General features: G+C 47.0%; 1 protein-coding gene across 1 annotated transcript in view; it reads left to right on the top strand.

The window, feature by feature from the left end:
• PGAP1 (post-GPI attachment to proteins inositol deacylase 1) overlaps nucleotides 1–23,941 on the top strand; it is a 1,319,879-nt gene that overhangs the window by 412,602 nt on the left and 883,336 nt on the right. The window contains exon 10 of the mRNA XM_069733825.1: nucleotides 7,504–7,587. Within this exon, the coding sequence (XP_069589926.1) occupies nucleotides 7,504–7,587 (84 nt within the window). The remainder of the gene's footprint in view (nucleotides 1–7,503; nucleotides 7,588–23,941) is intronic.

Here is a 23,941-nt window from a genome sequence, read left to right as displayed (position 1 = left end):
GCTGCGTCACATTACAAAGGAAAGTCCCACCTCCAGGACGGTTGGACGGTGTGAGGGGACACATTACATGAGTGTGTAGTTCAGCGTTTGCAAGGAGCATAATTTCAAGAGCGACCTTTCCCTTGTGCAGTATTAGTGCTGCACATGGTGGCTCTTTCAGTAACAAACGCCTAGGGGGGGGGGGGGACAGGTCCCCTTACATTTTAGTTGTGCCAGCGTGGCGGTCGCATGACACGTTGCCGGATACACAGCTGGGGATCAGCTGACGTTACTGAACCCCAATAACAGAGGAGCGACTGTTGACTGTGCACACAGCACTTCCAGGCACCAACTGGCGGTGTTAGAGCCCAGGGACAGCAGGAGGAGCAGATTGGAGGTATTGCCGCACACACAGCTGGGGATCAGCTGACGTTACTGAACCCCAATAACAGAGGAGCGACTGTTGACTGTGCACACAGCACTTCCAGGCACCAACTGGCGGTGTTAGAGCCCAGGGACAGCAGGAGGAGCAGATTGGAGGTATTGCCGCACACACAGCTGGGGATCAGCTGACGTTACTGAACCCCAATAACAGAGGAGCGACTGTTGACTGTGCACACAGCACTTCCAGGCACCAACTGGCGGTGTTAGAGCCCAGGGACAGCAGGAGGAGCAGAGGAACAGAGTGTAGGCCGAAGCCTGATTGGAGCAAGTTGAAAGGAAACCTTTAACCCCCCCCCCCAAGACGTTTGTAGCTGAAAGAGCCATGTTGTGCAGCACTAAGGATGCAAAAGGAAAAGGTTGCTCTTTTAATTATGCTCCTTGCAAACACCGAAGTAAACACTAAAAATGTGTCCCTTTATACCGTTAAACCGTTCCGGAGGTGCGAATTTCCTTCGTAATGGGACACAGCACAGCTGTCATTCCTATCCCCTTGATGCCGTGCGCTGCCTCCTCAGCGTTGTTTTAAGCTGCCACGGAGCCTGCGCTGTTCTGTTAGCCCTTGGCCATGCCCAATTAGCGCTGCCTGTCTTCTGACATAATTTGGTGTCAGGCTGTCAGTGCCTGTGCGTCCACGCTGCTCCAGATCCCACCTCGCAGTCTCATCTAACGTAATCCCACTGCGGGCCTTGGAACCATGGGCATGCACAGTGCATAACCTCGACTCTCACTCCCCTCCTTCCCTCTTCTTCAGACTGTGCGGTGTCACGGCCGTGGCATGCTAGGGATCAGCTGACGGCGCACAGTCTAAAGAAGGCGGAGGGAAATGAGCGAGAGCCCGAGGGGAAGATATGCACTGCGCATGCCCATGGATCCCAGGCCCGCAGTGTGACTCAATCAGAAGACACTGCGAGGCGGGATCTCGGGCACCGCGGCCGCACAGGCGCAGCCAGCCTGACACCAAATTATGTCAGAAGACAGGCAGCGCAAATAGGGCATGCCCAAGGGATAACAGAACAGCGCAGGCTCCGTGACAGCTTAAAACAACGCTGAGGAGGCAGCGCATGGCACCAAGGGGGTAGGAATGACGGCTGTGCTGCGTCACATTACGAAGGAAAGTCCCAGCTCCGGGACGGTATAACGGTATCAGTGAACACATTTTATAAGTGTTAAGTTCTGCGTGTGCAAGGAGCTAAAAAAAAAGAGCTACCTTTTCCTTGTGCAGCATTACTGCTGCACAAGATGGCTCTTTCAGTAACAAACGACAAGGGGGGGGGGGGGGACAGGTTCCCTTACATTTAGGTTGTTGTGCCAGCGTGGCGGTCGCAGGACACATTGCCGGCTACACAGCTGGGGATCAGCTGACGTTACTGAAACCCAATAACACTGGGTCGTATGTTTTTACTGTGCAGCCTGCACTTCTGAGCCGCAACTGGCGGTGTTGGAGCCCAGGAATAGCAGTTCAGGTGGTAGAAAGATGAACACAGCAGGAGACCTGGATGACACCCAATTACTTAATCAGGCAGAGGAGTGGCAAATTCCTGCGAGATCCAGGCCTGGTTCATTTTCAGGAAAGTAAGCCGGTCAACGTTATCGGAGGATAGTCGCATGCGACGGTCTGTTAGTACACCACCTGCGGCACTAAAGACACGTTCCGATAAGACACTAGCCGCAGGGCAAGCCAGCACCTCCAATGCATACTGGCTTAGCTCTGGCCATGTATCCAGCTTAGAGACCCAAAACTTGAACGGGGAAGAGCCGTCTGGGAGTACAGTAAGAGGGCAAGCCATGTAGTCTGTCACCATCTGACGGAACCGTTGCCTCCTGCTGACTGGAGCCGCCGGTGATGGTGTAGACATTTGGGGCGGGCACACAAAAGTGTGCCAGAGTTGTGCCATACTGGGCTTGCCTTGGGCAGAGGCACTGCTTCTGCTCCCTCTTTGGGCAGAGCCTCCCCCACTGCCTCGACGCACTGAGCTGCTTTGTAAAGCACTAGCAGCACTCCTCTCAGTTGGACAGGAGAAGATGATGGAATTCACCAGTGTGTCGTGGTACTCCCGCAATTTACGCTCCCGGGTCAACGCAGGGATGAGGTTTTGGACGTTGTCCCGGTAGCGAGGATCGAGGAGGGTGAACACCCAATAATCAGGCATGTTGAGAATGTGGTCGATGCGGCGGTCGTTTCTCAGGCACTGCAGCATGAAATCCACCATGTGCTGCAGAGTGCCAACCGGCCCAGAAACGCTGTCCCCTGCTTGAGACATGATCTCTGCCCGCTCGTCATCACCCCACCCTCGCTGTACACACTGACCACTGGACAATTGTGTCGCTCCCTCCTCTGGACGGAGCTCTTCCTCCTCCATTGACTCCTCCTCATCCTCCTCACAAATTGGCCCCTGCGTACCCCTTTGTGAGGAACCACGTGGCGCTGACTCTCCAGAAGCTGATGGAAAAGGTGACTCCTCATCCTCCACCTCTTCCACCACATCATCCCTTAACCCTTGCAAAGTTTGCTGAAGCAGGCAGATAAGGGGGACAGTCATGCTGACTAGTGCATCATCTGCACTTGCCATCCGCGTGGAATAATCAAAAGGACGCAAAACCTGGCAGACGTCCTTCATAGTGGCCCACTCTGTGGTTGTGAAGTCTGATCGGCGCTGACTGCGACTTCTTTGCGCCTGATGCAGCTGGTACTCCATAACTGCTTGCTGCTGCTCACACAACCGCTCCAACATATGTAACGTGGAATTCCACCGGGTAGGTAGGTCACATATGATGCGGTGTTCCGGAAGGCGGAATCGGCGCTGCAGAGCAGCAATGCGGGATCTGGCCAAGCTGGAACGCCGCAAGTGAGCACACTCTAGGCGGACCTTGTGCAGCAGGGCATCAAGATCCGGATAGTCCCTCAGAAAACTCTGCACAACCAAATTGAGCACATGTGCCAGACATGGGATGTGAGTGAGGTTGCCAAGGGCCAAAGCTGCCACCAGATTTCGGCCATTGTCACACACTACCATGCCTGGCTGGAGATTCGCTGGCAGTAACCACACATCGCTCTCCTGCTTTATAGCATTCCAGAGCTCCTGCGCTGTGTGGCTTCGATGCCCCAATGAAACTAGTTTCAAGACGGCCTGCTGACGTTTGGCCACGGCTGTGCTCATGTCGGTCATAGGTAAACGTTCACGGGTCCATGTGGGGGTGGACTGTGACGGATCCTGCAGAGAGGAATCAGAGGAACTGGTGTAAGAGGAGGAGTCGATGCGTACAGACTGGATTCCTGCAATCCTTGGAGTGGGCAGGACACGTCCTGCGCCACTCGCACGATCTGTACCTGGCTCAACAACATTAACCCAATGGGCAGTGAGGGAAACATATCGCCCCTGTCCATGCTGACTGGTCCACGCATCGGTGGTGAGGTGGACCTTGCTACTGACGGCGTTCAGTAGCGCATGTTTTATGTTTGCCTCAACATGCCTGTGCAGGGCAGGGACAGCCTGCCTGCTGAAGTAAAAGCGGCTGGGCACCTTGTACTGTGGGACTGCCAATGCCATCAAGTCACGGAAGCTGTCAGTCTCCACCAGCCTGAACGAGAGCATTTCCAGGGACAACAGTTTGGCAATGCCTGCATTCAGAGCCTGTGCTCGGGGGTGGTTGGCCGAGAATGCCCGCCTTTTCTCCCATGCCTGTACTACCGATGGCTGTAGAGTAGACTGGGAGTGTGAGGATGACTGGGAAGGTGGTGCTGTGGGTGGAATTACACAAGGTCTCTGGGAGGAAGCCAAACCAGCTGTGCGTGAGCTGGAGGAAGAGGCAACACGAGCTGAAGAGGTGGTAGCTGCCGCTGTTGGTTGGCCTACATCTTCAGTGTGTTTCTGTAACTCCACCGCGTGCCTGGTCCGCACATGTTTCCACATATTTGTGGTATTGAGGTTGCTGACATTTTTCCCTCTTTTTACTTTATGATGACACAGCTTGCATTTGACAAAACAAATGTCATCTGCAACTGTGTCAAAAAAGGACCAGGCACTGCAAGTCTTGGGAGCGCCCTTTTTGGCTTTGGAAAGAGACAGGCTCCTAACGGGTGCCAAAGTGGAGGCTACAGGCTCCGCAGTCTTCCCCCTCCCTCTCCCTCTTTGGCCCGTAAGAGGAAGCTCTTCCTCTGAGCTGCTCCCACCACCTTCCTGTTCCTCACGCCACGATGGGTCAAGGACCTCATCATCTCCACTACCCTCTGCCACCAACTGCTCCTCCTGGGTAGTCTCAGCAGCAAAGTACGCACGAGAAAGCGGCACCTGAGTTTCATCATCAGATGCGTACTGCGCTGTGGTCACCGGAGGCACTGGCCCACCTGCCTCTTCAGAGTCAGAGAGAAAAAGGTGTTGGGCATCACTGCACACTGCCTCTTCTTCCATTTCTCCAATGCTGCTTGGCTGGCCCCCTGTTTCCAAGCCAAGAGATTCAGAGAACAGAAGTAGAGACGGCTCCTGTCCTGGGCTCTCTGACTGCCTGGCCAATTTGGCAGGTGGTGAAGAGACAGATGGCTGCTCTCCAGTGCTCTGTGCCTGAGAGGATGTGGCACTAACTGAAGTCGATGCCGAGGCGTTAGCTGCCATCCACCCGACAACGGCTTCAATTTGGTCTTCACGCAGCAGCGGTGCACGGCGCTCTCCGACAAAGCTGCGCATGAAGGACTGTTCCCTGCTGAAACTGAGTGACGACGAGTCACCGGCGCCCGCAGCAGGCACAGAATCACCACGTCCTCTCCCTGCTCCTCTCCCTGCTCCGCGCCCACGCCCACGTGCCTTACTCCCTGCCCTCTTCATCTTGGTTGACAGATAAAGATAAGCAGAAAAGTACTAAGGCCTTAGTGTGCTTATTCCTGTAATGCTCCTCCTAACAGGTGTAAGAAACACTAATGTTGTAAATTGTGGACTAAACTTTATTATTTTTCAAATGTGGCCTACACAAGTGTAAGTTGTGTTTGGTGAACTTAACCTTTTTTTTGGTGCAGATCGGGCTACAGAGCTAGTTTAAATCACACGGAGACCGTGCAGACAGCCGTAAACGGCGCTGCAAGGCCAAGAAACCCTCCTCTCGGTTATCCTATATAGTGTTTTTCCACTATTTAGCTGGATACGAGTGGAAAGACACTAATAGGAATTTTTTTTTTCAAATTTTAAACTGGCTGCACTATTTGAAAAAAAGGAAATTGTTTTTCAAGGTATGAGGCAGTAACGCACCCTGAGCTGAATCCAACCGGCTATGGCTGCACACAGACTACAGGGCGAGCTGCGCTCACACAGAGACCGTGCAGACAGCCGTAAACGGCGCTGCAAGGCCAAAAAACCCTCCTCTCGGTTATCCTATATAGTGTTTTTCCACTATTTAGCTGGATACGAGTGGAAAGACACTAATAGGAATTTTTTTTTTCAAATTTTAAACAGGCTGCACTATTTGAAAAAAAGGAAAATTTTTCTCAAGGTATGAGCCAGTAACGAACCCTGAGCTGAATCCAACCGGCTATGGCTGCACACAGACTACAGGGCGAGCTGGGCTCACACGGAGACCGTGCAGACAGCCGTAAACGGCGCTGCAAGGCCAAAAAACCCTCCTCTCGGTTATCCTATATAGTGTTTTTCCACTATTTAGCTGGATACGAGTGGAAAGACACTAATAGGAATTTTTTTTTTCAGATTTTAAACAGGCTGCACTATTTGAAAAAAAGGAAAATTTTTCTCAAGGTATGAGCCAGTAACGAACCCTGAGCTGAATCCAACCGGCTATGGCTGCACACAGACTACAGGGCGAGCTGGGCTCACACGGAGACCGTGCAGACAGCCGTAAACGGCGCTGCAAGGCCAAAAAACCCTCCTCTCGGTTATCCTATATAGTGTTTTTCCACTATTTAGCTGGATACGAGTGGAAAGACACTAATAGGAATTTTTTTTTTCAAATTTTAAACAGGCTGCACTATTTGAAAAAAAAGGAAAATTTTTCTCAAGGTATGAGCCAGTAACGAACCCTGAGCTGAATCCAACCGGCTATGGCTGCACACAGACTACAGGGCGAGCTGGGCTCACACGGAGACCGTGCAGACAGCCGTAAACGGCGCTGCAAGGCCCAAAAACCCCCCTCTAGGTTATCCTATGTAGTGTTTTTCCACAATAGAGCTGGAGACTGGTGGAAAAACACTAATAGGAAATTTGAGAAAAAATGTGCAGCAGGCTGCACTAAGAGCAAAAAAGAACAACTGTGTGAGGCAGTGTGAACCCCCCCTGAGCTGAATACAACCGGGTATATGGCTGCACACAGACTACAGAGTGAGCTGCACACACACACACACACAGAGACCTTGCAGAACGCTGTTAAAACAGCGCTGCAAGGCAAGAGCAAGGTGAACAGTGAAGAACACACAGCGTTTTGCTAAATTAGCCTTTGGAAAGGAAAATAAAGCAATTAGCTAGCTCGACTGGCCCTCAGTTAGAACACAGCGTCCTGTCCCTAACTGAAATCACAGCAGAGTGAGCGCAAAATGGCGGCAGCGCTTTTTTATAGTGCAGAGTGACATCATTTCAGCAGCCAATCCCAGCCTTGCCAGTACTTACATGCCCACCATGCTAAACAGGATGTGCCCACACTTTCATTCATTCCTCATTGGCTGCTGCGTTCAATTTGAATTCTGGGAACTTCCGATTCCGGTATCCGATACGCGGGAAGTATCGGAATTCAGTATCGGAATTCCGATACCGCAAATATCGGCCGATACCCGATACTTGCGGTATCGGAATGCTCAACACTACTCATTACCTGATGTCCCCACAGGCTGCGGTGAAACATGCTAGGGGCATACTAGACCATATCTTTTCCTTAACCAGACTAAATCTGTCTCTATGTATCCATGTATTCTATTCTTTTTTGGCAATGCTATTCTATACTTATTATAGCATCCACTGGAGTTTTTGTTATCTTTTAGAGAACTATTTTGGCTCCAATTTGATAATTTTGTTTTACATGAATTAGTAACACTAATTATTGGGACAACATCTCAATGGTAATACTTCTTTTCTTTCCATTTCATATCAGGTTTACAGCGAAACGTTTTTTGCTTTTCCCCTTCACGATAAAAGGACGACTTACAACCAATTTCACTGTCGAAACACCTTTTTGGTAAGATACTTTAATATTTTTTATTTACGTTGTAGATATTGCAAACACTAACGATGTACACATTTACATAACTGAACTTGTCACAGGCAGCTTTTACAGTAGATTGTATACTGGCTTGCAACAGCTTTTACTCTAGATCAGCAGGGAGCAATTAATTTTTTAAAGTAAAAATAAAACTATACAAGTGTTTTTTTTTTGTTTTTTTTATCGCTGTAATAGCAAAAGTCATGAAAAGTCATGTTGCCAGGTCATTCTTGTTGTCTGGTGAACTCCATAAAAACAGAACCTGAAAAACAATTGCATTCTTTTTCCACAATTTCACCAAGCATGGATTTTTTTTCTCCCAATTTTCAGTACATTATATGCTAAAATGAATGCTAGAATTCAAAAATACAACTCACCCTTCAAAAAAACAAAAAACCTCTTACATGGCTAAATCAATTGAAAAAATATGGTTCTTGTAAAAAAGAGAAAAAAAAAGAAAGCACAGAAAGTGAAAACTGGGCTGGTCCCGAAATTGAGCAGGAATAAGACTTATTGCTACTGCTTATTCATGTTACTGTAGTTCTTATGGCTCACACTGAATCAACTACAGGATCAGCTAGTGATCTAATGCACATAAACCTAAACAATCAAGTACAATAGGATTATAGCATGGCCAGGAGTGTACTTATAAAACTTAACCTTTTTAATAGGTATATTAAAAACAGCCAACAAATACCTCGGACATACACACATAAATTTATTCCAAAGTGTAAGTGCTCATGATTAACAGTGCTCTATAGGGTTGAACAAAACGGATCGGACAAATTCAAAAATCACCGACTTTCGGCAAAGTCGAGTTTCATGAAACCCGACCTGATCCTAGTGTGGGATCGGCCATGAGGTCGGCGATCTTCGTGCCAAAGTCGCGTTTCGTATGACACGTTCAGCGCCATTTTTCGCCAATGAAGGAGGACGCAGAGTGTGGGCAGCGTGATGACATAGGTCTCGGTTCCCACCATCTTAGAGAAGGGCATTATAGTGATTGGCTAGCTTTCTGCGGCGTCACATTGGCTATAAAGGGGCGTGCACCCCGACCGCCATCTTACTTCTGCCGATCGTAGCACAGGAAGAGGTTGCTGCAGCTGCATCAGAAGAAGGGATATAGTTAGGGAGGGAAGATTAAGCCCCGAAACTGCTTGTGCTGTAACGATTTCCATTGTCCAACACCACCATTTTTTGCAGGGACAGTGGAGGCTATTTTTTGTGCATCAGCTCTGTAGCTTACTAGGCTGCCTTATAAGGCTCCCTGATAGCTGCATTGCTATTTGCAGGCCGCTGTGCAATCCAACTGCTTTTTTAAAAGCTGAAATCTTGTTGCTCCTTTCTGCACAGTTATCTTGTTTATTTGTCCACAATTTTGTGTGCAGCAGTCCTTTTTATTGCTACCCAACATTTCCTGAGATCATTGTAGGGAGATTGAAATTGTACCACCGTCCTTGTATTTTTTCATATATCTTCCAGCCACTTTATGCCACTTAAATTGTGTAGTTTTAAACACTGGGCCTGAGTTTAGGTTCAGTCTCCCCCCAAAAAGTGAGATTCAAATTCTCACAAAGTGGATATACTTCTGTCCTGTTAGTTTGCCGTATGTCAGCCAGCCACTTTCTGCCACTTAAATTGTGTTGTTTTTTGCACAGGGCCTGATTTTTTGTTTTAGTCTTCCCCCCCCCCCCCAAAAAAAAGGGGAATTTAAAATCTCAACATGTTTATATACACCTTCTACCTTGTTTTACAGTACCATATAACGGTTGTTGTTTTGGTTAGATTTTCCCATAAATGAGGAAGTCAAATGGAAGAGGCCGTGGGCGGTGGTTGCCAGCTGGTACTGATGGTGGTGGTGGTGCATCTGGTGGTAGTGGCAAAAGCACAATAGCACCTAAGGCTGAAGGTGTTGAGCCAGCGTCATCATCTGGCTACACAAGGCCTCGAAGGCTCCCTTATCTGGGAGTAGGACAACGGCTTTTAAAGCCTGAGCAGCAGGAAAAAGTTTTGGCTTTCCTTTCTGACTCAGCCTCTAGCTCATTCGCCTCCTCCTCAGAAAGTTCCAAATATAAAAGCAGCAAGTCGTCAGTGGATACTCCCTGTCAGGAACAAGACGTTTCCTTGTGTCCTTCACCCAAACCAAAAGTGAAGGATGCGTCTGGCGACACTACAGGTTACTCCATGGAGCTCTTTATACATACCGTGCCTGGGTTAGAACGGGAAATTGGTAACTGCCCATTACAAGATGAATTGGATATGGAGTGCACTGATGCACAGCCACAGCTAGATTATAATGCTTTTCCATTGACTATTACTGTAGATCACTACATTGCCCTCCCAGTATACTGAGCCAGAATCTGACCCTGATGAGACTATGGTGCCCCGTCCCGAACGCTATAGCACCTTACACGGTGACACGCAGGAAGGTGCACATGACATTGAAGAGGAGGTGATAGATGACCCAGTTGTTGACCCAGATTGAAAGCCATTGGGGGAAGAGGGTGCCGCTGCCAGTAGCTCTTAAGTGGAGGAGGCTGATCCGCAGCAGCCATCTACATTGCAACAGCTGTTATCTGGCAGGCCCGTATCAGGTCAAAAACGTTTGCCAAAAACAAAAAAGATTTAGGACAGAGTGGCCATCCGGTGAAAGTAGCACAGCGTGCAATGCCTTAAAATGAATGCCATAGTAGGAAGAGTGCAGTGTGGCAATTTTTTAACCAAGATCCGAATGATCAGTCAAAAGTGATCTGTAAGAAATGCTCAAAGACCTTTAGCAGAGGGAAGAATCTTCAAAATTTAAATACAACGTGCATGCTTCGACATTTAACCAGCATGCACTTGCAAGCCTGGACTAACTACCAAACGTCCTGTACCGTTGGTGCACCTGCTCAGAATGAAGGTAGTCAGCAACAATACATTGCTTCCCTCACTGTAAGCCCACCGGTTAGGACACCACCAGCAGCAAATGTGGAGGTATCATCGCAAGGCCAAAGCAGTCAGGGAATCTCACGGTTATTGGTAGGAAACACTGTATGTAGGCCAACATCGAGAATACCATCACCAACACTCTCTAAATCCGCCACCACCACCGCTAGTTCCACCATATGCACCTCTCCAGTCTAGCTCACCCTACAAAAGACTCTCGTTAGGAAAAGAAAGTACTCTTTATCTCATCCGCGTACACAGGGTTTGAACGCCCACATTGTTAGACTAATCTTGTTAAAGATGATACCGTACCGGTTGGTTGAAAGCGAAGCTTTCAAAGCCCTGATGGCCTACGCAGTACCACACTATGACCTACCCAGTCGACACTTCTTTGCGAGAAAAGCCATTCCAGCCCTCCAACAGCATGTCAAAGATCACATTGTGCATGCACTGAGGCAATCAGTCAATAGAAAGGTGCACCTCACAACAGATGCATGGACCAGTAGGCATGGCCAGGGACGTTACGTGTCTATCTCTGCACACTGGGTTAATGCACTGGGTTAATGTGGTGGATGCAGGTTACACAGGGGACAGCCATAGTGGGACAGTTCTGCCTAGCCCACGGTCTAGGAAACAGTTGGCTGTAGGCGTTCACTACCCCTCCTCCTCCTCCATAAGCGAAAGCTCGTCCACAGAGCGCAGTCGCACGACCACTCCATCCGCAGCTGCCAGTGTTGCACACGAGGTGTCCCATTATGGAACAGCTAGTGGTAAGCGTCAGCAGGCTGTGTTAGAAATTAACTGTTTGGGCGACAACAGACACACCGCGGAAGTACTGGCCGAGTACTTGCAGCAACAAACTCAGTCATGGCTGGGCAGTGTACATCTTGAGGCAGGCAAGGTAGTCAGTGCTAACGGAAGGAATTTTATGGCTGCCATAGCCCTTTCAGAACTTAAACACATACCTTGCCTGGCTCACACTTTGAACCTGGTGGTGCAGTGCTTCCTGAAAAATTATCCGAAGTTACCAGCCCTGCTCCTGATGGTGCGAAGACTTTGCTCGCATATCTGCCGGTCGCCCGTACATTCCAGCCATATGCTGAACCATCAGCGATCACTGAATCTTCCCCAGCACCGCCTAATAATAGACGTTGCAACAAGGTGGAACTCCACACTGCACATGGTTCAGAGGCTGTTTGAACAGAGGTGTGCAGTAATTAATTTGTGGAAGGATACACATACACGGGCAGGCAGTTGGATGGCAGACATGGAGTTGTCTGGTGTGCAGTGGTCGAAGCTCCAAGACCTCTTTCAAGTCCTTCAGTGTTTTGAGGAATGCACACGGCTGGTAAGTGCAGACGACACCATCATAAGCATGAGCATCCCACTAATGCATCTGCTGATGCAAAGTTTGACGCACATTAAGGAGCTGGCGTCTGCAGCCGAGGAGGAGGGAAGCCTTGATGACAGTCAGCCATTGTCTGCTCAGGGAACTCTCCTGGACGAGGTGGCGGACGAAGAGGAGGAGGACGATGATGGGTATGAATATTTATGGGAGGAGGATGCTTCTCAGGGGGCTATAGAAACTGGTGGCGTTGCAAGGTCAGGTACAGGGTTTTTGCGGGACACAAGTGATGTTGATTTGCAGGAAAGTGCTCCTCAAATCAGCACAAGCAGTGAATTGACACCTGGAACATTGGCCCACATGGCTGAGTATGCCTTGCGTATCCTAAAAAGGGACCCTGCATTATCAAAATGATGACCGATGACGATTACTGGTTGGCGTGCCTCCTGGATCCACGATGTAAAGGAAAATAACAAAATATCATGCCACATGAGAACCTTGAGCAAATATTGGCTACCAAACAAGCAACTCTTGTAGACCGTTTGGTTCAGGCATTCCCAGCACACAGCGGCGGTGATGGTTCTCACCCGAGCAGTAGGGGGCAACATGGCAGAGGTGTTAGAGGTGCCCAAATCCGAAGTAGCGTCGGACAGAGGGGTTTTATGACCAGGTTGTGGAGTGATTTCACAAAGACCGCTGACACGACAGGTAGTGCTTCATCGATTCAAAGTGACAGGAGACAGCATGTGTCCAGTATGGTTACGAACTACTTTTCCTCCCTTATCGATGTTCTCCCTCACAGGTCATTCCCCTTTGATTACTGGGCATCTAAAATAGGCACCTGGCCTGAATTGGCAGAATATGCATTACAGGAGCTCGCTTGCCCTGCTTCTAGTGAGCTATCAAAAAGAGTCTTCAGTGCTGCTGGTTCAATACTGACTGAAAAAAGGACACGTCTGGCTACCCAGAATGTTGATGATCTAACCTTCATTAAAATGAACCAATCATGGATTTCAAATTATTTTGCCCCACCTTCCCCTGATGACACGTAGCTTGCCTGAGAAATGTCTTGCTTTTGGCCTCCTCTTACTGACTAATCCAATTCCTCCATTTGCAGCTGCTGAATGTCCAACATAGGCCATTTTTATACCTCACTAAATGGGCTGACTCCCCCCACAGGGCCGTGGTCACCACCTGGCGCAAGCACCCGTGCGAGTGCCGTTTACCTGGACAGGTGGGTGCGCCCACTCTTGGGCGACGGCACTGGCACAGGGTTCCTCATAGTACAATGAAGTGTCTCTGACGGTGGTGGTGCACCAGACCTGCAGTCTGCAGTCCAGTCAGCAGACCTGAACCCAATCGAGATGGTTCGGGGTGAGCTGGACCGCAGAGTGAAGGCAAAAGTGCCAACAAGTGCTAAACATCGCTGTGAACTCCTTCAAGATTGTTGGAAGACCATTCCCGGTGACTAATTCTTGAAGCTCATCAAGAGAATGCCAAGAGTGTGCAAAGCAGTCATCAAAGCAAAAGGTGGCTACTTTGAAGAACCTAGAATATAAGACATAATTTCAGGTGTTTAACACTTTTTTAAGTATATAATTCCATATGTGTTAATTCATAGTTTTGATGCCTTTAGTGTGAATGTACAATTTTCATAGTCATGATAATACAGAAAAATCTTTAAATGAGAGTGTGTGTCCAAACTTTTGGTATGTACTGTATATATACCATCTTATATGGGGTATATAAAAAGATGCGGCCTGAGGGAATCTATTCACGAGAATCTTTTCACAAGAGAAAAAAATATAATCATTAGTAGAGCGGCCTTGCCCAATCAAACAGACCACATTTATGATATTAGTATCCAACAAATGTGTTAGACCGCACCCAATACTGACACCGTCTCCATGGACATCAGGGCGCTCATCCACACCAGGGGGTCCGTCCCAGCAAGAGAGTCCACAATCGAAGTATAAAAAGGACAGCGCCACACCAGGAAGTGACAGACAGTAACTTTCTTTATTCTGCCTCCTGCGGCGACGTTTCGGTCCGTGGACCTTTTTCAAGCACAGTACAATCCCAATTCAACCACCATTTTATACCATTAGACACACCCACATGGTTAACCCACAACCAATGGGAGTGCCCTGACATCATAGAAAAAACAACAATATTACAAACATTATATAAAACAATAGAAACAGTATACAATGCGAAACAACCCGTAACCAACCTCCCCATACACAGGAAAATCCCCCTTGATCGCTCTCCATATCATTAAACACTCCATAGATCACATATAAACACTCCCGGCTACATAGATGTAAACATACCACCCCATCCAATAGAAGACATGCATCGGTGGTTGCCATGGCTCCATAGGTGTGCCCAGGGTAAGCGCTGCTCAATCAGAAAACAGCGCCGGCCACATGTGACCGCACCGTACCTGACATGCAGCGCCCATCTCTGCACAGACTCACGGGCCCCCGCCACCATTGCGCATGTCCTAACGGCAGATCCGCCCAACAACATCCCACTCCAGGGCTTCTGTGTGCATCAACGGAGTCCACTTATGAGCGCTATATTCCCAACGCCCAGTACTGCGCAGGTCCGGGTAACCTCCCCCACTGCACATGACCGTACATGGTAGCCGCACAGCATAGTCCCCAATAGGCACTTCAGTGCGCATGTCCGCGGCGTAACCGCTATAGTCCAGCTGTATATATATAAAAAAATATATATCCTCTCCATGTCTCTTCAGGATATAGTAGTGCACATATCATAGCGCGTCCATGTAAGGTCCATAATCCATGTGCAATTGCAGAGGAATAACTCCACCAGGACCATATGTAAATGCCGACCATAAATGTCAAATGGATAGAGTAGGTATGGTGCTGGATATACTAATAAACAAGGTACTCAAAGGCATCCTCTTAATCCTTGGACCCTGTAATGAGAGATTAGAAAAGAGAGACCTGTTCCGATCGCATAATATGCATAGTCCTCACATATACAGCGCTATGGGTCACCATATGGATAGCGAACCCTATTACAATTGACCATAGGTATAGTGCATACAAAATATTTAATTAAACTCACACACCGACCCAGGCCACACACACGCTCATACGCGCTGCCACCACTCATCGAATACACGGGTGAGGAGTCCCGGACTAATAATAATACTAATGAAAATATGTCTATCACTCATAAGGCTCACACACCTTTAGGCTATGGATTCTTTTAGAACATTCAAGGTTCAACTTGTAAAACTTTTATACTTTAAAGGGAACCTGTCACCCCGTTTTTTTCAGTATGAGATAAAAATACAATTAAATAGGGCCTGAGCTGTGCTTTCCAATAGTGTATTTTTTGTCCCCTAATTCCTCACCTATGCTGCCGAAATACCTTACAAAAGTCGCCGTTTTCGGCTGTCAATCTCGCAGGTCTGGTCAAAAGGGCATGGTGAAATGGCTGTTCCTCCCCCACCTCTTGCTTTTCTTCCCGGCGTTGGCGTAGTGTTCTGCGCATGCCCAACAGGCGAATGCACTTCGCAATGGCGAAAAAAGAGCGCGACCTGCGCTATTCAGAGGTTTATCGGTGGGGACGGCCATCTTCCTGAGGCCGCGTGGGCGCAGATGGAGATCGCGGTGGCCATTTTCCTGAAGCCGAGTAAGCATCTTAGCTTCAGGAAAATGGCCACCGCGGTCTCCATCTGCGCATGTGCGGCATCCGGCGGCCATTTTCCTGAAGCACCGGGAAGCAGAGCACTCCATCTGCGCACGCGCGGCCTCAGGAAGATGACGCAGAGTGGCATTATTGTATGGATATCTCAGCGTGCTGCAGACAGCAAGTTCGGGCTTCATTGAGAGTGAGGCTTGGTTTGTGGACGCATCTTGTTGGATAGTCGTGTGTGTTCCAGCAAGAGGTGATGTGGACCTTGTGAACATAAGGGTCCTTAATTAAGTGTAAGTAGATACTAACTGCATGATGATAGGCTTTTTTGCCACATGTGTGATTAGAGCAGCAGCACATGGTTAGGAAATGGAGGAGTGACCATCTTATATGGGGTATATAAAAAGATGCGGCCTGAGGGAATCTATTCCCAAGAACCTTTTCACAAGATAAAAAAATATAATCATTAGTAGAGCGGCCTTGCCCAATCAAACAGACCACAATTATGATATTCACCTGGGAGGCCGGTCTAGAAACCTGACCTCAGACCAAAGTTATAAATTTAGGCTGCAGACAGAGAATTGTGTTTACATGATGAGGGCAGCCTGAGAAGCTGATGTGATGCAATATACATTCTTCCTTCCCTCAGGGAGCAGAAAGCAACTACCAGTTAGTTGACCCCTGTCATGCCCACTCCCGCCTGGACTACTGTAATGCTCTACTAATTGGCTTCCCCCTTACTCGACTTTCCCCTCTCCAGTCTATCCTTAATGCAGCAGCCAGGGTCATCCATCTGGCTAGTTATTACTCAGATGCATCCGCTCTTCGCCAGTCATCACACTGGCTGCACATTCATTTCTGGATACAATTCAAAGTACTTGTTCTCACCCACAAAGCTCTTCACAGTGCGGCACCCCGATACATCTCCTCCCTCATTTCGGTCAATCGGCATAGCCGAGCGCTGCGCTCTGCAAATGACTTTCGACTAGCCTCTGCACTAATCCGTACCTCCCACTCCCGACTCCAAGACTTCTTCCGCGCTGCGCCAATCCTCTGGAATGCTCTACCCCAAGATATTAGGACCATCCACAATTTGCATAGTTTTAGGCGCTCGCTCAAAACACATTTGTTCAGAGTGGCCTATCCCATTCAGTAATCAAAGTCATGTTATGTTTGTGTGTAGCCCATTCACTATCTCCATCTATCTCCCAACCCCTGAAGATGGCTGGACCATCATTGTAAATACACACCTGTACTTTGTATCTCCCCCCCACCTCATTGTAGATTGTAAGCTCTCACGAGCATGGTCGTCTTATTTCGCTTTAATTATTGTATTGTTAACGTTGTTACTTATGACTGTTGTGTTTGAAACTGTTAAACTGTAAAGCGCTGCGGAATATGTTGGCACAATATAAATAAAGATTATTATTATTATATAAAGAGACATTTGAAGTGGAATCCCACTTGTATGAGGCTCTTGGAGAAGTGCCAGGAATGGCTGGGCAGTTTATTTTTTGACTGCCATATCCCCTGATAAACCCACTCAGGAAGAAACGCGTTGTGAAGCGGTCCCATCTAGGAAATTAATAAATATTGAATACCAAGTGATGGTTTCAAGGCTTCTTGTTTACTGAAACTCAGGAGGGTATCATTTTGAAGGTGGCATCTTCAACGGGATGGGTGAGATTGTGCCTAAATAATTTGAAGGTTCATGAAAAGAGAAGAAATCAGAACAATCTACGGGATCATCAGTGGTACTGATTTATCTGACTAATTGTGTGTGTCTTATCGTATATACTCGATTATATGCTGACCAGAGTATAAGCCGACCCCCCTAATCTTGCAACAAAAAACTGGGAAAACTAATTAACTCAAGTATAAGCCTAGGGTGTTAAATGCAGCAGCTACGGGTAAATGTTAAAAATAAATATAGATACCAATAAAAGTAAAATTAATTGAGGTTGTGTTTTTGAATATCCATATTGAATCAAGAGCCCCATATAATACTCCTTGCAGTTCTTTATGGCCCCATAAGATGCCCCATATAATGCTCCATGCAGTTCTTTATGGCCCTATAGATGCCCCATATAATGCTCCATGCAGTTCTTTATAGCCCCATAGATGCCCCATATAATGCCCCATGCAGTTATGGCCCCATAGATGCCCCATATAATGCTCCATGCAGTTATGGCCCCATAGATGCCCCATATAATGCTCCATGCAGTTATGGCCCCATAGATGCCCCATATAATGCTCCATGCAGTTATGGCCCCATAGACGCTCCATGTAGTTCTTGCCATGCATTGTGCCACATGTAATGCTGCTGCTGCACTAAAAATAAGCAGAGGGCGGCGCGCACACTAATACATCATCGCGCCCTCTGACCTGAACAGTTACAGCAAGAGGACGGGAAGACGAGGCGGCGGTGGAACGCGGAAAGGTGAATATGACATACTTATATGCTCCTGACGCAGTCCCTGCATGTCCCACGGTCTTCGGGAGCAGCAGCTTCTGTCTGTAGTGAGCGGTCACATGGTACCGCTCATTACAGTAATGACTATGCGGCTCCACCCCTAAAGGAGTGGAGTCCATATTCATAACTTTAATGAGCGTTACCAGTGACCGCTGCACAGGGGAAGAAGCTGCAGGCGCCCGAAGACCATGGGGCATGCAGGGACCGCATCAGTAGCGCTGGGAGTAGTTGAGTATTTGACAGGCATTGCTCCCCCTCACCCGCCGACCCCCCCCGCCTTCCATGACTCGAGTATAAGCCGAGAGGGGCACTTTCAGCCCATTTTTCTGGGCTGAAAATCTCGGCTTATACTCGAGTATATACAGTAATTATATTAATTTTGCTAGTGGTTACTGGCAGTCTCTTGGAATACAATCAGCTCCCCCACTGGTTGTTTGATTATTTGGGTACCTGATTTTAAATGTTGTCGTGAAGTTGAATCGGTGCATTAAATGTTAAGTTTTAAGTTCCCTTTTTAATTTTTATGCCCTTCAGTCAGAGTTATGTCACACAAAATAGTTAATATATAACAATTTTCACTTGTCTACTTTACATCAGCACAATTTTTGAAACCTATTTTTTTGTTAGGAAGGTAGAAGAATTTAAAGTTAACCAGAAACTTCTCATTTTTCCAGCAAAATTTGCAATACAATTATTTTAGGTACCACATCACATTTGAAGTGACTGAGTGGCTTATATAGCAGAAAATACTTTAAAGTGACACCATTCTAAAAACTGCACCCCTCAGTGTGCTCAAAATCTCATTAAAGAAGTTACCTTATATACCATGTTCCAAATTATTATGCAAATGACATTTTTCTAGGATTTTCCTAAATGGTCGGTGCAAATGACAGTCAGTCTAATAAGTCATCACCTGTTAGATTATACATCAAATTTTATGGAAGAAACCTCCCAATGATAACAGTATAATCTTCAAAATGAATAAAAACTCAAAATGCACTGTTCTAAATTATTAGGCACAGTAGAATTTCTAAGCATTTGATATGTTTTAAAGAACTGAAAATGCTCATTTGTGGAATTTGCATCATTAGGAGGTCAGATTCACTGAACAAAAAAGCTATTTAACGCCCAAGCCTCCTAACAGGCCAAGTTACATGTTATTATAGGAGCCTTCTTTAATATCAGCTTCACAATTCTTGCATCCATTGAACTTGTGAGTTTTTGGAGAGTTTCTGCTTGTATTTCTTTGCATGAAGTCAGAATAGCCTCCCAGAGCTGCTGTTTTGATGTGAATGGCCTCCCACCCTCATAGATCTTGTGCTGGATGATTCTCCAAAGAGGTTCTCTATAGGGTTGAGGTCAGGGGAAGATGGTGGCCACACCATGAGTTTATCTCCTTTTATGCCCATAGCAACCAATGACTCAGAGGTTTCTTTTTAGCATGAGATGGGGCATTGTCATGCATGAAGATGATTGTGCTGCTGAAGGCACGTTTCTGCTTTTTATACCATGGAAGAAAATTGTCAGTCAGAAACTCTATATACTTTGCAGAGGTTATTTTCACACCTTCAGAAACCTTAAAGGGCCCTACCAGCTGTTTCCCCGTGATTCTGGCCCAAAATGTGACTCCTCCACCTCCTTGCTGACATCGCAGCCTTGTTGGGACATGGTGGCCATCCACCAACCATCCACTACTCCATCCATCTGGACCATCCAGGGTTGCTCGACACTCATCAGTAAACAAGACTGTTTCAAAATTAGTCTTCATGTATGTCTGGGCCCACTGCAACCATTTCTGCTTGAGAGCACTGTTTAGGGGAGACCAAATATTAGGTTTATGCACCTCAGCAAGCCTTTGAAGGATCCTACACCTTGAGGTTCGAGGGACTCCAGAGGCACCAGCAGCTTCAAATATCTGTTTTCTGCTTTGTAATGGTATTTTGGCAGCTGCTCTCTTAATCCAATGAATTTGTCTGGCAGAAACCTTCCTCATTATGCCTTTGTCTGCATGAACTCTGTCTGTGCTCTGTTTGAGTCACAAATCTCTTCACAGTATGATGATAAGTAAAGTTTTCGTGAAATATCTAATGTTTTCATACCTTGTCCAAGGCATTGCACTAATTAACGCTTTTCAGCAGCAGAGAAATCCTTTTAATTTCCAATATTGCTTGAAACCTGTCGCTTGCTTAATAATGTGGAACATCATTTTTAAGTAGTTTTCCTTTGATTAGAATCACCTGGAAAACTAATTATCACATGTGTTTAAGATTGATTTCAGTGATCCATTGAGCCTTGAGACACAATACCATCCATGAATGTATTTGAAAAACGAAATAATTAAATCTTTATGAAACTTAAATCCAATTTGCATAATAACAAATTTGGAACACAGTGTATACTCGAGTATAAGGCGACCTGAGTATAAGCCGAGACCCCTAATTTTGCCAACTTATTGACTCGAGTATAAGCCTAGGGTGGGAAATGCAGCAGCTACTGGTAAATTTTAAAAATACAAAGATACCAATAAAAGCAAAATTATTTGAGACATCGGTAGGTTAAATGTTTTTCAATATCCATATTGAATCAGAAGCCCCATATAATACCCCATACAGTTCATGATGGGCCCCATAAGATGCTCCATACAAAAAAATATGCCCCATATAATGCTGCACAAAGGTTAATAATGGCCCCATAAGATGCTCCATACTAAAAAATGCCCCATATAATGCTGCATAAAAGGTTAATAATGGCCCCATAAGATGTGCCATATTAAAAAATGCCCCATATAATCCTGCATAAAAGGTTAATGATGGCCCATAAGATGATCCATATAATTATATGCCCCATATAATGGTCCATAAAGGTTGATGGCTCCATAAGTTGCTCCTTCTTCTTCTTCTTCTTTATCTTTATTTTTTTTATATAGCGCTAACATATTCTGCAGCGCTTTACAGTTTTGCACACATTATCATCACTGTCCCCGATGGGGCTCACAATCTAGAATTCCTATCAGTATGTCTTTGGAATGTGGGAGGAAACCGGAGTGCCCGGAGGAAACCCACGCAAACACGGAGAGAACATACAAACTCTTTGCAGATGTTGTCCTGGGTGGGATTAGAACCCAGGACCCCAGCGCTGCAAGGCTGCTGTGCTAACCACTGCGCCACCGTGCTGCCCGCCTTAGAATAATATGCTCCATATAATGGTCCATAAAGGTTCATAGCTCCATAAGATGCTCCATAGAATAATATGCCCCATATGCTGCTGGTGCGATAAGAAAATGACATACTCGCCTCTCCTCGCTGGGGGAGAGGTGCTGGTGTCCTGATCAGGCGGAGAAACCGGCGCACCATGGAGGCCAGGTTTCGGTGTCGCCGCTGGCTCAGGCCCCCCGACACTTGCATTATTCACCTGTCCCCGTTCCACTGCTGTGCGCCGCTGTGTCTTCTGTCTCTCTGCAGTGACTGCTCCGGCAGAGGGCGCGCACTAACCACGTCATCGCACCCTCTGACCTAAGCGTTACAGCCAGAGGTGGAACTGGGACAGGTGAATATCACATGGCTTACCCTCCCCCGTCATACTCACACCATCCTAGCGCGTTCTCTGCTTCTCAGATGGTCTCTAGCTCCGGCAGCTTGTTCCTGTGTATAGCGGTCACATGGTACAGCTCATTAAAGTAATGAATATGCGCTCCACGCCTATGGGGGTGGAGACGCGCCCATATTCATAACTTTAATGAGCTGTACCACGTGAACTCTGACCATAGGAAGAGCTGCAGGTGCCAGAGACCATCTGAGAAACAGGGACATGGAGAGACAGCGTCAGGAGGGGGTGAGTGTGATGTGACAGCCACCACTCCTGCCGCTCCTCCTCCCCCGCCACCCCCCTGGGACAGTGACTCGAGTATAAGCCAAGAGGGTCACTTTAAGCCTAAAAAAAATTGGTTGAAAATCTCGGCTTATACTCGAGTATATACGGTATTAACTTTTCAGGTGCTTCACTAAGTTATTAACGCTTCAGATGTTCTACACTGTAGCTCAGCAAAGAAAATTAGGATTTCCTTGACAGAGCAAAGAATCTCTTAAGAATTTTGTGAGAGAAGAACTATTTGATGTTCCTGCAGAAACTAATGACTAATGAGTAGAAATAACTTTAAAGAATGTTCTAATAGAATCACCTTTCATGTGACCTAAAGAAGCAGGAGTATGAGAAGGCAGTCAACACCCTCACCACTCAAGAAAGCTACAGGATCTCATGCAGGACAACTATGAATGATGTACATAAAAAAAAAATGCTTTGCCCACAAAGAACACTCCAGTATGAAACCATAAGCCTCTTGAAGGAAGCAAAAGAAGGGGTTTGATGAAGAAGGAAAAGAGTGGTGGTTGTGGGGGATTCCCTAATGAGAGGAACAGAAGCTATCTGCTGACTGGACATTATATCACGAGAAGTGTGCTGTCCTCCAGGTGTCCAAATCAAAGATGTCTCTAATAGGTTATCAAGACTCTTCAGTACTACAGACTTGCAATGTCTACTAATACACGCATGAACAAATGACACAGCATAAAAGGACCTGGAAACTATATGCAGAGACTTTGACGACCTAGGCCAGAAAGTAAAGTAATTGGGAGCGCAAATCGTCTTCTCAACCATCCTCCCAGTGGATGGAAATGGACCAAGGATATTGAGCAGCATTCTACTGCTGAAAAACTGGCTACGTCGATGGGGCTGTGAGCAACGTTTTGGGATTTTTGACCATGTAGTGAATTATCTCTATGATGTACTGCTTGCTAGAGATGGTTTGCATCTTATGAAAACAGGAAAACACATACCGTATATACTTGAGTATAAGCCGAGGCACCTATTTTTGCCACGGAAAACTGGGTAAGCTTATTAAATCAAGTATAAGCCAGGTATGCATTGGCCCCCTCATCCCTGTCCTGCTATGCATGGCTCCCCCTTTCCTGTCCTGGTATGAATGCTTTCCAGTCCCTGCCCCTGAATGCATGCCTCCCCCATTCTGTCCCTGTTTGCATGCCTCCCCGTTCCGTCCCTGTATGCATGCCTCCCTCTGTCCTGGTATGAATGCCATCCCCGTTCTGTCCCTGTATGCATGTCTCCCCCATTCAGTCCCCGGTATGCATGCCTCTCAGTTCGGTTCCTGTATACATGCCTCCTTATCCCCTATCCCTGTGTGCATGTTTCCTATTGAAAATAAAAAATCATACTCTCCTACCTGCGCACCCTGGATGCTGGCACTGAATCTCGTTCTGGCCGCCGGCGCCTGCCTGCAGCTCTTCCTGTGCTCAGCGGTCACGTCTCTTCCTGTGCTCAGCGGTCACGTGATACCACTTATTAAGGTGATGAATATGCGCTTCACCCCTATGGCAGTGGAGACGCATCCAAATTCATCACCTTAGTGAGCGATACCACATGACCGCTGAGCACAGGAAGAGCTGCAGGCAAGTGCCAGCGGCCGGAACGAGATGCAGTGCCCGCACCGAGGGCGCACAGGCAAGTATGATGTGTGTGCCAGCCTCTGGCACCCGCTGCTCTGCCGCCCCCCTCCCCCGTCTTTCTGTACCGTGACTTGTGTATAAGCCGAGGGGGGCATTTCCAATGCAAAAAATTGTGCTGAAAATCTCCGCTTATACACGGGTATATACTGTATTTTGTAGATGCCTTGCTGCACTCATCTGGAAAGCTTTAAACCAGAGCAATATGGGATGAGATATATACAGCTAGGAAAAAAATATGCATCTAAAGGTCATTATTGTAGGTGTTTACTGTAGGCCACCTGGACTGGCTGAAGATATGGATGAACTCTTTTTACATCAGATGGCTGTTCTTAAAAAAAAAAAATAATAATAATAATTAAAAAAATTGTGATCATGGGAGACTATGCAGAT

The sequence above is a fragment of the Ranitomeya imitator genome, chromosome 7 (genome assembly GCF_032444005.1).
Source record: "Ranitomeya imitator isolate aRanImi1 chromosome 7, aRanImi1.pri, whole genome shotgun sequence".
In the NCBI taxonomy this organism is placed as follows: Eukaryota; Metazoa; Chordata; class Amphibia; order Anura; family Dendrobatidae; genus Ranitomeya; species Ranitomeya imitator.
The sequence above is the reverse complement of the archived record's forward strand: the minus strand, read 5'-3'. Positions and strand labels throughout refer to the sequence as shown.